Source organism: Talaromyces atroroseus (assembly GCF_001907595.1).
Source record: "Talaromyces atroroseus strain IBT 11181 chromosome Unknown scaffold_0, whole genome shotgun sequence".
Classification (NCBI taxonomy): Eukaryota; Fungi; Ascomycota; class Eurotiomycetes; order Eurotiales; family Trichocomaceae; genus Talaromyces; species Talaromyces atroroseus.
In genome coordinates, this window is record NW_017971432.1 from 117,320 (window position 1) to 130,545 (window position 13,226).

The 13,226-nt window shown below is 46.7% G+C and overlaps 4 protein-coding genes across 4 annotated transcripts; 2 read left to right on the forward strand and 2 right to left on the reverse strand.

Moving 5' to 3' along the window:
• Nucleotides 1–1,046: 1,046 nt before the first annotated feature.
• On the forward strand, nucleotides 1,047–2,146 carry UA08_00040 (hypothetical protein; the record flags this gene model as incomplete). The annotated part of the gene is made up of 2 exons (XM_020260213.1): nucleotides 1,047–1,370; nucleotides 1,436–2,146. 2 exons carry the CDS (start codon nucleotides 1,047–1,049, stop codon nucleotides 2,144–2,146), a joined length of 1,035 nt encoding a protein of 344 aa, XP_020124327.1.
• A 241-nt stretch (nucleotides 2,147–2,387) lies between these two features.
• On the reverse strand, nucleotides 2,388–3,578 carry UA08_00041 (hypothetical protein; the record flags this gene model as incomplete). Its single annotated transcript, XM_020260224.1, has 1 exon — nucleotides 2,388–3,578. One exon carries the CDS (start codon nucleotides 3,576–3,578, stop codon nucleotides 2,388–2,390), a length of 1,191 nt encoding a protein of 396 aa, XP_020124326.1.
• Nucleotides 3,579–3,933: 355 nt separating this feature from the next.
• On the forward strand, nucleotides 3,934–6,453 carry UA08_00042 (hypothetical protein; the record flags this gene model as incomplete). Its single annotated transcript, XM_020260235.1, has 7 exons — nucleotides 3,934–4,177; nucleotides 4,262–4,420; nucleotides 4,478–4,674; nucleotides 5,414–5,477; nucleotides 5,602–5,798; nucleotides 5,881–6,284; nucleotides 6,348–6,453. The coding sequence occupies 7 exons, from the start codon at nucleotides 3,934–3,936 to the stop codon at nucleotides 6,451–6,453; spliced, it is 1,371 nt and encodes a 456-aa protein (XP_020123924.1).
• An 811-nt stretch (nucleotides 6,454–7,264) lies between these two features.
• On the reverse strand, nucleotides 7,265–11,104 carry UA08_00043 (DNA mismatch repair protein msh6; the record flags this gene model as incomplete). The annotated part of the gene is made up of 5 exons (XM_020260246.1): nucleotides 7,265–7,951; nucleotides 8,008–10,409; nucleotides 10,462–10,621; nucleotides 10,675–10,725; nucleotides 10,793–11,104. 5 exons carry the CDS (start codon nucleotides 11,102–11,104, stop codon nucleotides 7,265–7,267), a joined length of 3,612 nt encoding a protein of 1,203 aa, XP_020123923.1.
• Between the last annotated feature and the right edge of the window lie 2,122 nt (nucleotides 11,105–13,226).

A 13,226-nucleotide genomic window follows, 5' to 3' on the forward strand; every position in this document is an offset into this window, starting at 1 on the left:
ACTATTAGATGGGAAAGAGACAGAACGAGACGAACAAGCCAGAAGCCAGTTCCGTTATTCCGTACGAGCGAGAGAGTCAAACTTCAAGGAAGAATATCACGGGGTTCTCCACCTAGCTAGGACAAGTCGGGCCTAAGGCATCATATGCATCAAATCGCGGGGTAATGGTATGCATACCATGCCTATAATTATACACCACGCGCCGTCTTTTGAGTATCTACACTGTGGCTTGTAGTCTGCACACAGCTTCAGTACCCAGACAGTGTAGTTTTGATTTCTAACGGAAATGCATCACGGCGTTTGGAATAATACCGTGCAGTGCCGGGCCGTGATTGGCTCGGGGTCTAGTAGTAAGCAGTCCCACGTGTTCGGGGACCATTTCCTAGCAGCCTCAGGCAGCTAAGCTATTTCTCGTCTAGTTTTGAGTTCTTCATCACTGTTTAGTGCTTACTGGGTAGTCGTCTTTTCTACCTGGTAAGCACGCAACACTGACCAGAGAGGATGCATTGCACACAGTATATAAAGCGACCGTGCTGTAATAATTTACAGACATCGTACAACTGTAGTGGGTCTGCTCAGCACCCACCAACCAAAAAAGCCCGATAGGCCGCGATTGTGTGCCGTGTACCGTACCAGAATTACCATATCGAGGAAAATTACATCATGGGCCATCTTGCCATCAAAGTCATTCGGGCTCCATCCAACCAACACAAAGAATTCAACTTGCCGGAGGTCCCCGTCTGGAGGCTTGACCGAAATATTCGTCTTTCTTATGCCATTTTCGTCATGTCGGGACGTTCATTCATTCGTTCATTAAGTTCTCGGAAGAGAAACAAAGAGAGAACATACCTATCTGGCATGCCGCTGTTTGTGTGACATATCAATTCAAATAATCGTGCTTGCTCGCCATGCCTCTCTCCTCTCACAAGCTTAAAACCATACATCCCTAGCCCTGTCGCATTGCATTGGACCAGGGGGAGAGCTTGGCAGACAGGGATTCAGGTGTCTGGCTAGGTAGGGATACGGCTGTCTATCTATCTATCACCATGTTCACCCCTGTTCATACTACAATTGGGGCCCTGCTCCTGTTCAGTGGCTCATTTGGATTACTCCTACATAATGGACGCGTCTTTGGCATCTCGTCAATCCTTCGGTCGTGTCTGCTGCACCCCGGCAGCTTCAAGGATGAAAATAACTTTCCCATCGTGGCTGGCTTGGTGTCGAGTCCGCTTTTGGTGAAGTTGGTGGTGCCCTCGTTGCTCCCTTCATATCCCCAGGATTTTTCTCCTACAACGACACCACCAGCCTCTCCATGGGTTTCGGCCGCTACGACAGTTGGATTAGGGGTATTAACTGGCTGGGGTACAAAGGTATGATCTTTTTGCCATCACATCTCCAAAAGACTTTGTTTCTAGGTTAACATAGATCTCTACAGAATGATCAAGGCTGTACATCAGGGCACATGCTCAGTGGAATGTCACGTCTCTCACCACGCTCTATTATAGCGACTGCCATTTTCTTCACCACTGGGTTACTAGTTGCCAATCTCGCACCATCTTCAACGGGTCACACATTGATCCCACCCTGTGAAAATGGTCCCTGCTATTATCCCATCTACCCAAACGCATTTGAAGTAGCCGTAATGGGAACCACCTGCATCGCCAGTCTGCTCACAACTTTCGTCTTTGGCCCCAAAATCTTGACGCGATCATCGAATTCGAGACGGCTATTTGCCTACCTAGCGGGCATCCAGTTCGGGCTAGGGCTATTATTTTCCGGCATGGCGGACCCAGCCAAAGTTATTCGATTCTTTTCCTTTGCCGGTAACACAGCCGACTTCGATCCTTCGCTAGCTCTTATCATCCTCTTCGCAATCGGCCCGTCGCTTTATGGTTATCTGACCGTCGAACCGGGTAAACCAGACGTGAATGGGAATGTGAAAGCCCCGACACTGGCAGACACTTGGAGTTTGTCTCAACTCACCGTTGCTGACATCGATTGGCGCTTTGTAGTAGGTGCGATGGTCTTTGGTTTAGCATGGGGCTTGAGTGGGGTTTGTCCTGGGCCGGCTATTCTGAGGTCTGTTCTTCAGCCGGTATGGGGTATTTTATGGATGAGTGGTTACTTTTTGGGAGGATTGATATGATTTTTATCTCCCACAATCGTCACCTCCTCTTTATGCATAGATTGACACAATGGGTCGGAGATTTGATAGGGTTCCAGGCGTAGAAGCTCGTAATCATTCATAATTAAAAAGAAGATGTGCGCAATTCAATTGCTAATACCTATTAGTCCAATTCTATGCAAAGAATAATGAATGGAATAATAGAAATAGACAAAAACGTATATACATGCTCAGAAAGGAAAGAAGATAGTTCGGAAATATCTTACAATTCGGTTTTCCGACTAGAAAGTTTCTCCGTACTGTGTGGCTCGCCAAAGTAGCCTTCAAGCTCCATCCATTCTGCCGCAAATGCCGTCATAAGCATACCCCAGTCCTCGACGGTGGCTATATCAAGATGTTCACCGTCGTCCTTTATTGTATGCCAGACAGTCGGGAAGCTTGCCCTGCCAGGCGTATCAATGATATGGAGGATATCAACCCCGCGTCGCAGAAATGGGATATGATCATCCTGAATAGCCGTCCAGGGTTTGAGGGAATGTTCGCTGGTCTTAGCATCTACCAGCCACTGGGGTTCGTTGACTTCTTTCCCTCCTTCGTAGTTTGGCGATGACTTGAATTGTTTCACAGCTCGAAGTCTGCTTTCCAACTCGGCCAGACTTTGATATGCCCAGTGGGTTGTTGGGAAGTATGATTGAATGGTGGGATTTTTCGATCCCAGAAGATCAAGAAGCACAAAAAGAGTGATGGAGGATAAAGGCGTCTTGAAGATCGACATAGACGAATGGGGTGTTCGTTCCCATGTTTCAGCTAGTGAACGCGCACCATACAGGGAATCGCTATCTGTCCAAGTATTAAAAGCCTCCTCCCCATCAAGAAAAAATACTTGAATGCCAGTATATGCTTCAAGCCCAGAATCTAAATTGCCCTGGGCCTCCATATCGTTCCATTTCCTAGTCAAGGCAGCATCAATACTCCGCATGGCATGCATAATCATAGCACAAGGCGCCGCACTATCAATAGCGCCAATAAAGCCCTCGGGATGTAGTTTGCTGTCATAGTGTGCGACCAATGTCAGCCTCCCAACGTCCCCTTTCGATGCCCACGGAGGATCTCGATAGGCAATAAAGTTAACAAAGGGCACCTCCTTCTTCCCCGTCACTGGAGTTTTCGAGGTTGAATTCTGTAGCTCGATAGTCCAGTCGGGCAGGCTCGTCTTGAAAAAGTCATTGAAATGATTCAACACCGCGGCGGAACCCGCAGACCCTGGGACTCGGGTCCGGAGTATGGGTGCCAGAAGGTTTCCTTCGTGGATGTCAAAGTCATTTCCCGGCTGAGGGAGCAATTTTAGTGTATCTTCCGAAAGCGTCTGATATGCCGCGATGCACTGGATCAGACAAAATAATGAAATGAGGCAACGCCATAAAGGCTGGCGGTTACTAGATGCAGCCAACATCCCGGGATCAATTCAGCCGGTATGCCTTTAAGAGGGGAGAAGAGGAAAATTAAATTGCAGTCATTAGCACATCATGGGCATGAACAGCGACAGTCTCTTTGTAGACTGAAGAGTGACCAACGATGAAAGATGAAAGCTGGCAATTTATGGCTTGTCGTTGAGAAAATCCGACGCCAAGCCTGCAGCTTTCCCTGTTTGGTTCTCCGATTGGCTGGCGGCCTTAGGGGTGCCTTAAGAGTTTATGGCCGAGCTCTAATTTTGACGACGAGCGAACTGCTGAGATCTCTCTGGTCGAGCTGAGTTGAAACAGCAACGGTCTCAACCACGCCAATTAACGTGCCACAGTGTCAGAAAAATGATGAAAACGTCTCAGTTGATTTTCTCGCAGCTCCGCTGTCTCGCAGGCCCTTCGGCAGCTCGTCAGCGCGCCTTTCACAGAAGATCCCTTGCAAAGAGGCTCGGCCTGCGCTACTCCTCCACGACTAAGAAACCATCTCCTTCGAAAATAAACGTCATTCCAAAGAAGTCAAAATTAGTGGCTGTCAAACCAGTCTCAAAATATACCGCAGCTCAACCTTGGAAGCCGACGGTTCAACGAGGTGCGTCGCTCATCTACCTCCTCTTTCATTTTACATACCTCACATCCCATCCATTGTTCGAAAGCTTACTAAGACTCTATGCAGCTGCACCAGAGAATGTTCTCATCTATCATGCAGGAACAGGGCGTGTTGTTTTTCTTGGCATGCTGCGTACAGCAACGATTTTCGTCTGTGGTGTTTCAACCATGATCATAGCACCAGCTTTTTTCGCTGATGAATTCGCCTGGTATATCGCACCACTGAGTACGTCTCTTTACACCTCTTCTGTCATTTTATGGGCTAACTGAAGTCAACCACTAGTTGTTATTGGCGGCGCACTGCCGCTTGCCTTTGTTTCCTATACAACTGCGCCGTTCGTGAACAATATCTACCTCCATCTCCCCATTTTTGCACGAAAGTCACGAGAAACAGCATTGGAGTACGTGAGGAATCTACCACCGTCAGCTGAGGTATCAATAAGAACTATGAAAATCACAACAATTCCCCGTACCACACAGGTGCGAGTGGCAGATCTTGTCCCTGACAAGGCACTCCTGCGCCCTGTCTCCTTTAGGAATAAGAATCCGGAGCCTATACCCTGGTGGAGGTCTCGCACTTTGAAGCAGTTTTATGCATTGCAGACGAGTAAGAGTGCTCAGTCAGCGCCGAAGTTCTACCCAGAATTGTGGCAGCACATTTACAAGAAGATACAGAGTCAACGTCAATGATTATGAAGCTTGTCTAATTATGTACATTAAATGATACCTTATCGAAACTAACGCCAATCTCGAACAATGTCTATAAGATGCAATCATGCCTTATCGAACCTTTACTTGAATTGTATACCACTCTGAAGTCAATCATACTGAACATCTTTCCAGTCACTTCTTTTGTCTTTCCATTTTAGAGGACTCACTCATATCTCATACAGTCAGACTTTACTTGAGCCAGGTTGTCTTTCTCCTCCTTTCTTCGCATCAATTCAGGGACTTTCCGTGTTTCTGTTTCATCCCAACAAATTCTCTCGTTCCCCAGCCTCCTGTCTCACATTATCTACTATCTGACACTGGCAATTGAATCCCTTCGAAGAACCGACTTCTTCCTTGAGCTTGGTGGGTCCTCTTCTCTGGTTTATATTTTATATCTCATCTTCTTCCCTCTTACCCCTCCTGTTCCTTTCATCCTCTCAACACCTCAGAAGAGTTTTCACCACTGAACCAACGCACTTCACTAACACGTAAATCTATCTTAAGCTAGATTTTCTACTCTTATCATTTCCTCGAGAACAAGTCTTCAGGCTCAAGTCTCGTTCACACTGCAAGTGAGTTTGCCAGCCAGGTTCTCCCCTTTTCTTTCCACTTCCAAGGTTTTAGCAATCACTTTTCATTCTTTATACCTCACTTCCCTGTCATTGGTCTGAACTCTGATCTGAACTTCAACTATAGCGAACTCTAACTCGAGCATCCAATACCTTCATCCATTCCCAACCACCTTCATCTTCTCAATCATCAAATCAGAAGAGATGGCTGGCAAGGACACCAAAGAAAAGGCTGATGCCTCGTCCGGCCTGCCAAACCTTACTCAAGCTGAACTCAAACTGATTGCCCTCGGTGCCAAATTCACTATCGGTGGAGCGGGCAAGGTCAGTATTCTTCTAGCTACGATACACGATGCATATTTCTAGACATACAAACCAATGCTAATCAAACATACTTTCACTACAGGTTGACTACGAGCAAATCGCCAAATATGGAGGATACACCAAGGGTTCTGCCCAGGTGATGTATCGCAAGGTTCTCCGCAAGTTGACTGATTCTTTGGACGCCTCTGGAGTCAACAATGCTGATGGCGGCGATGCTGCTATGCTTGGCTCCTCTGAGACCCCCGCAACTCCAGCGGCCAAAACACCAAAGACCCCCAGGAGTCGAAAGAGCAACAAGAGAACCAAGGGTACCACTGAGGAAGTAGACCCTGGCGATGAAGCCTCTCCTATGGTCCACACTCCAAGTGCTCCCGACGCTGATGCCATGAATACCTTCCTCACTGGAGCTGGGGCGCTCGATGGCTCTGATACTGAACCGACCCCAAGCAAGCGTCAGAGGAAGTCTCCTATTAAAAAGACTCCCGCGTACGTATTCTCTTGTCTTCCCTGGCCTCCGTGGTACGAATGCTAACACTTCTTTCCGTCCAGTAAATCTTCCGCAGGTACTTCCAAGACTTTTGGGTCTCTGCTCTCAGACATGCCCTTGGTCAAGGACGAAGAGGATGCTGAAACAAGTATCAAGAGCGAGGAGTGATTCAACAGCAGTATATCGATCCACCTGTTTCGCTGTTTAAACGATGACGATGATGATATTCGGTTACGGTCATTGGGAATGTAGGTTTGACTAATTCCAGCCATAAGACGAAAAGAACTTCTTTCTGACCTTTATTCCTCACAGTTGAGAATATTTCCTGCTAATATCATTCTTGTCTCACATGCACACATGCACATGTGGACGATTTACATCCTGTCTTTCCCCTTGTTCATTCTCGGTTTTTATATCTCATCTCATCTTGGCATGATGGCGACGATGACGATGCTGTTGTGCCTGTTGAATATTCGCGAACACACACAAGAAGAAAAAAGAGAAAATAGCACAAAGAAAGATTCTTGAACTTGTTATACCTGGATCTGAATTAATCAATCCAGTCAGTTGATCGTTGATATTTTTATTTACTTCTCGATTGGGTGTTCTTCTCAAAGAGCCAGCTATGATACCATGTTATCATGCATTCAAGCAATGCGTTAGTTAATTAGGTAGGTAATTGGCTAATTAATCACTGCTCAATCCCATCTGTGCAAGCCCTATTATTTCATCTCCAGATAGGCAGGGAGGTTGTAGATGATATCTGTTAAGATGTGTTTGAATACATATTATATATACATGCATTGGTTGATAAGTTGGTTCATCCTGCACGAAATCGTTCAAATAAAGACAAATGATTAGAAAACCAATTTGAAAGGACATGGACACTCTCGACCCCCATATCAGATCTTAAGAAAAACCCCGAAATGTCAAAAAAAAAGAAAAATAGTCTCAGTTCGTCATCAAAGGTATAATGAAGTTACAACGTCTCAATAGCCTTTCTGAGAATCTCCAGCCCTCGATCAAATGCCTCGCCCTCCGTCCTATTATCGTCACGAAGCAACCAGGCCACATCACTCCACCAGCCTAGACCGACGAGACCACCGCCTTTACGACGCTCCAGACTCTCGGTCAAACGACTGGTATGCTCCCACTGCTTGGCAGCAGCCTCGGCGTTCTCGATTACTTTGTTGGGAATGCCGCACATAGCAGCACAATGCATACCGAAACTGCCTTCGGCGACGCCATCTTCCAGTTTGTAGAGAAAAGTGACTCGTCGTTCTTCGTCGTCGACGTGGATACGCATCCGTTTCGGGGCGATTTCGGGATGGCCCTCGAACTCTGCGGCGAGGGAGTGATAGTGGGTAGCGAAGAACCCTAACGCTCCGACATGTGTCGCGATGTGATGTAATACGGCCTGTGCTACGGCTACACCGTCGTACGAGCTAGTGCCACGACCTAGTTCATCTAGGATCACTAGGGACCGAGGCGTTGCCTCTGATAAAATCTTCTTCGTTTCTGACAGCTCCACGAAGAAGGTCGATTGAGCTGCGAAAATGTTATCGTTTGCACCGAGTCGAGACATGATGCGGTCAACAGGGCTTAGCCGAGCGCTCTGGCAAGGAAGGTAGCATCCAATTTGAGCCATTATAACGGCAACACAAGTCTGTACAGGATGTAAGATGAGTACCAAATCAATGCTCAAGAATTAGGATTACCTACCATGCGAAGAATCGTGGATTTACCAGCTGCATTTGCGCCAGTCAAGAGGTTTATACTTGCAGCGTTGCCTCCAAGCTGCACATCGTTGGGGATAAAGTCTGTCACATTTTGCAACATACAAGGATGGCGGAGTTCTTCGAATTCGAGCACACTTCGATCGTTGTCGACAAACTCTGGTCTGCAGCTGGGCTGTCCAAGAGACGAGGAAGCTTTAGCCAAGCTAATCAGACAGTCTAGCTGTGAAACTATCCGGATAGATTTCAGCCAGGTGTCATATTCCTCATCAAAACGTGCATAAAATCGACCTGCGACTTCCTTCACGATCTGACTATGAGTTTCTTGTGCCTCCTGAAGCTTCCGGATTACTGCTCGCAATTCCGGGAAGTAATAACGCTTCACTTGCTTAGTTGCTGACATCTGATCCCAGTTCTTCGGGATGTTCTTGACTTTGATAGGAACTTCGAGTTGGTAGATCTCTTTACCATTGTCTCTGTAACAGATTGCGGTGGACCCGAGATCACGGCGCGCCTTTTTGAGAATATTTTCCAAATCACGGTGTAGCTGATCAATGATTTCTTGAGAAGCATCAAAGTCTTCCTCGATTCCCTGCTCAGGAACAAGAATGCCATTCTCTTTAGCTTTGAGTCGATCAAAGGCAGTCTTCCAGTATTCAAGAGGCGATACCAAGTCAGGCATGGAGGTGACAAGTTTGCCTATCAGACCCTCACCAGATCCGAGATCTTTGAGCAAACTCATTGTATATTCGATTTGCTCGAATCCCTCTAAAACTCGCAGGAAATCTTGTGCTTTGCAGGCTCCGGCATGAATGCGAGATATCAGCCGTTCCAGATCGGGCATTTTGGTTAACTGAGACGAGAATTGATCACGAATGGTTGAATCAGCATTCAACGCATCAACAGCATCCAATCGGGCATTTATTTTATCGATATCCATCAATGGGTGGCACACCCATTGCTTGAACATACGCTTGCCGAATGGCGTGATACAACGATTGAGTAGCTGAAATAGGGTCCCTTCAAGTCCGCCATCAAACGAATTGGCAAAGATCTCGAGGTTTATCAGAGTTTGACCGTCAAGAACCAAGCTTGTGGCCTTGCGGATCGGATCGTACCAGGTGAAGTTGCCAATGGAAATGAGATCACGGTCAAGCTTGAGGACTCTGAGATATTGTACTAATGCACCAAACGCTGACATGGCATACTCTTTCTCACGAGCGTCACGCAGAACCTCAGGCCAGGCTTCAATGTTGTCTTGATCTTTGGAAACAAAGTATTCGGAGGAATCTAGCTCTCTCACTGCGATGTCCGCTTCCCAGAATTCCTTCCCCGGTTTAAGATGGTTCCAAAGTGTTGTTGGTCCTGTATTATTTTTAAGTATACGCATTGCTTTGTGGCTGACTGTAGATTTCTCCAATAGCAGTTCCTGGGGCCGTGTTTGGGCAACGAATGTTTCAAACTTGGTCATGTCTGCATCGTCTTTGAATTCAGACAAGTAAAACTGGCCCGTAGCAGTATCAACAAACGCAATGCCAAATGCTGGGAGTCCGTCCAGGATGACTTCTTTGATCGCAACACAGTACGTTGACATGTCATCCTGAAGCATAGAGCCCTCCACCAATGTTCCAGCTGTAAGAACACAGGATAATTCTCGCTTGATAATTTTGTCTTCCTTGCCGCCCTTGGCGGCTTTCTTGTCGTCACGCTCTCGCATTTCCTTCCCCAATGCAGACTCTGATTGATCAACTCGGGCGATTTTATAGCCTTTGGCGACAAACTGATTGGCCCAGTGATCAAGACTCATTTCAGGTACGCCAACCATGCGCATATTAACTCTATCAGTCAGCTTCAAATCGAACAGTTGGTGACCGATTGTTGCATCATTCTCGTAGAGCTCGTAAAACTTGCCCTTTTTGAAAAACACAATGGTATCCCAGAATTTCTGTTTGATTTCCCAGTACTGTTTCTCGAAGGGTGAGAATTTTGTCCACGCTAGGGGTGGGATATAAATGTTACGTGGGTCGTAATCCGGATGACCAGGAGGGTTTCTGTCCATGTCCATGATGTTGGCCAGCCATGGGTATCTCTTTTCCGGTTCAGTTTCATGAACCTTTTCTTTGCGCTTTGTAACAGGAGCTGAAGAAAGCACCTGTTCGCGCTCCTTTCGGGGTTCCTTATTATCTGGGTCGTACGTCCATTTCTGTGCTGTTCCTCCAGCTGTTGCATCTGGAATTTCCAAATCAAGGTCTTCATCCGCCGGTTCCTTAGGCTCATCAAAGGAGGGGTTGTTATTACGTTGGGCAGGTCGAGTGGAAACCTTCTTTCTCTTCTTGGACGGTCGAGCATCTTCTTCCGAGTCATCGGCAACGATAAAATCGTCCATTTCTACAAGCCATCAGTTAACAACGTCGATCTCGTCATCATTGGATTAACAAACCATCTTCTGAAACGTGGGCATCTGCCCCATCAACCTCAAACTCGTCTTCGCTTTCGACAGCTGGTCGACGTCTCTTCCGCGACGGCTGAGGCCGGAAAATTTCATCGTCGTCATCCTCTCCTTCACTATCAGACTCTAAATAGTTGACCTTTTTCTTGGCCTAGAAACAGTTGTGAGTACTTTGGACTGCAAACGAACCGAGCCAGTACATACCCGTCTCGTGGGAGTGGAGGAGGATTGGTTGTCGTCTTCATTATTACCGATCTACATATAACACACATCACTCGTTAATATGCAAGAACACACAGATTCTCGTCGCAAAAACACGCACCTTTTTGACAGTAGGAGTTTCCTCATCGGGCTCAATTGCGTCGCTACTAGGGGCCGGTGTCAATCTCTGCAAAGCCTTTTTATTGTTGCTACTCTTGACAGCTGATTTGGCGTCGGCGGCGCGTTGTGCTGGCGACGATGCAGGTTCCGCTGCTGCGGGTTTACGCTGAGCGGTAGAAGGAGTCGACGGGGAAGACTTTTGGAAGAATCCCAAGATGGATCGCTGGTTTTTCATATTCTGCGTGCTGGAAGTCGATCGTTTCAAACCGGGCGTTGTTGCAGCGGCGGGTGACGATGCGGCGCCTCTTGCCATTGTTTCGGGGTGGCGAAGTAAAGCGACGGGATATCGAGAGAAGGCGAGCAATGACCTAGGATTGTAGCATGGCAAAGGAAAGGAATTGATGCTATAAGCACAAATTCTTGTGGTTGATGGATCAGGGATGATGCCAGGGACGGGACGGAAGGAGAGAAACGCGTTCGGACGCGTTGAGTGGTTTTTGGTGGGTACTTTCCTTTCCCGCTGGCCATAGCTGCGTCGACTTGTACCCCTGAGGGACAGTGGTTGAACAGCCCCTAATGTTCTCTAGACGTTGGAATCAAAGAAAAGATGCCTCTTTCGTTTATTACTTGTGCATACTATTTATTCAGAGACAAGCAACCCGTTGACTGAGGTTTCATTTTCCGACGCTGGATTGTTGCCCGATCAGGAAATTATACATCATCAAACCCTAGAACATATCTTTCCTATCTTGGTAGTTCACTGCGTTTTTATTATCACTAGTAAGAATGATATATTGATGAGTGTCTACCAGCACGACACCGATATGGTATCAACAAAACCTCCAGGAAATGGGCTTCGGTTCTGGCAGTGGTTCTGGTGCTCATTGTATTGCCTCTGTCCAACTCGAGGTTGTCTTAAAAGGTCATATGCCATAACAGGAACAAACCCTCTAGCACTGAGTCATAAGATTGATGGCATTGATATAATGGAGCTGGCGTGCTTGCCGTAGTGAAAGTAGCTTCCAAGGTTATTGATAGCGTTCATGGTAAATATAACATATTTGGTACTAGATCTCTCGGTTCCTAGGACTCGAAAACGGTGCAAAACTGCAAAGGCCGACCAAAAGCTTAGTTGTATTGTCAGTCTCAAAGAGCTCCTGTCAATCCTTTGTATTCTGTTTACCAGAAATTATATCAGTTTTGCTTTGTATGCTCGCACGCAACTATATGTTCCATGTCACTCATCAAAAGCCTCTTTCATTTCTGACGTTATTGTCCAAGCCGTATCAGCGAACTCGGCTTCCTTCCAGAGATCAAATCCCCATTAAATTCATTCATTGAATTCCCTTGTCGCCTTGCTCCGGCTCCATCGTAATAGAGGCGAGACATACTGTCCATTGAACAATTTAGCTCTCAACCAGATGGGATCATCTCTCCTGCGATTGAAGAGAGCATCAGCGAAATCAATGAAGACAAGCTTTGGTGCCAAATCATCACGATCATCATTTGGCTCCGTAATGATAACATTTCTAGGGCTTAGATCCTGCAGTAGAATGTCTCGTGTTCCGTACACTCGGCTTTCGAAATCAATTATTGACTTTATCATCCATTGACGAGCGCGTGGAGAAAAATGACCCGGATTGACTTCGCGCATCGATATCCCAGGTATATACTCAATCAGAATTAGTCGAACAACACGAGCCCCAAAGCCCTCAACAGGGATATCCAACGTATAAGACCCGTAAAATTTCGGTATAAGGGTTCCTTGCCACTTTGAAAGCATGTTGTATGCAGGAACCTCGTGCGTGTAATGCCGTTCCCACGCAACGAAATGGATCAACATATCCGTCATCATCATCAAAATAAAGAGGATCAAATACTTTGGCCACAAGCTCTTTTTCACTCGGCTGCAGGTGTTCGGCATTAAGTTGCGACTGGAGAAGCTGAACAGTGAAGACTTGGGCGTTTGTGCCATCTTGAACTCTGATGGGGCTAAGAACCTTTAGCTCAACACTGTACGGTTTCGTCGTTCCTGGTAACGGGGGATGTCGCAAACATCGCTCAACTACAGCGAGCTGTCGTCTTTCGTCTAGTACTGGCAGGAACGTTGCATCACCTTTGTTGGGGCGGGAGGAATGTGTTGCTGGACGGCAAACCCCCAGCCCTTAACGTAAGGAATAGGAGGTTTCGGGAGAGTGGTTGGATGAGGCTCCAAAGGTCCAGTGTCTACTTTTGGTAATCTATATAGATCATGATCACTTGAATCCTAGCTATGACATAAGCAACTGGGTAGGAGTTTGGAAAGCAGATGATTAGAAACACAGGCAAAATCTTAGGCCACTTTTCTATTTCCTAATGAGGATATCAGGATAGCATGAGGAGAGGACAAGGAAATGGCAAAGAGAAAGAAAAAGAAAAAGAAAAGAAAAGAAAAC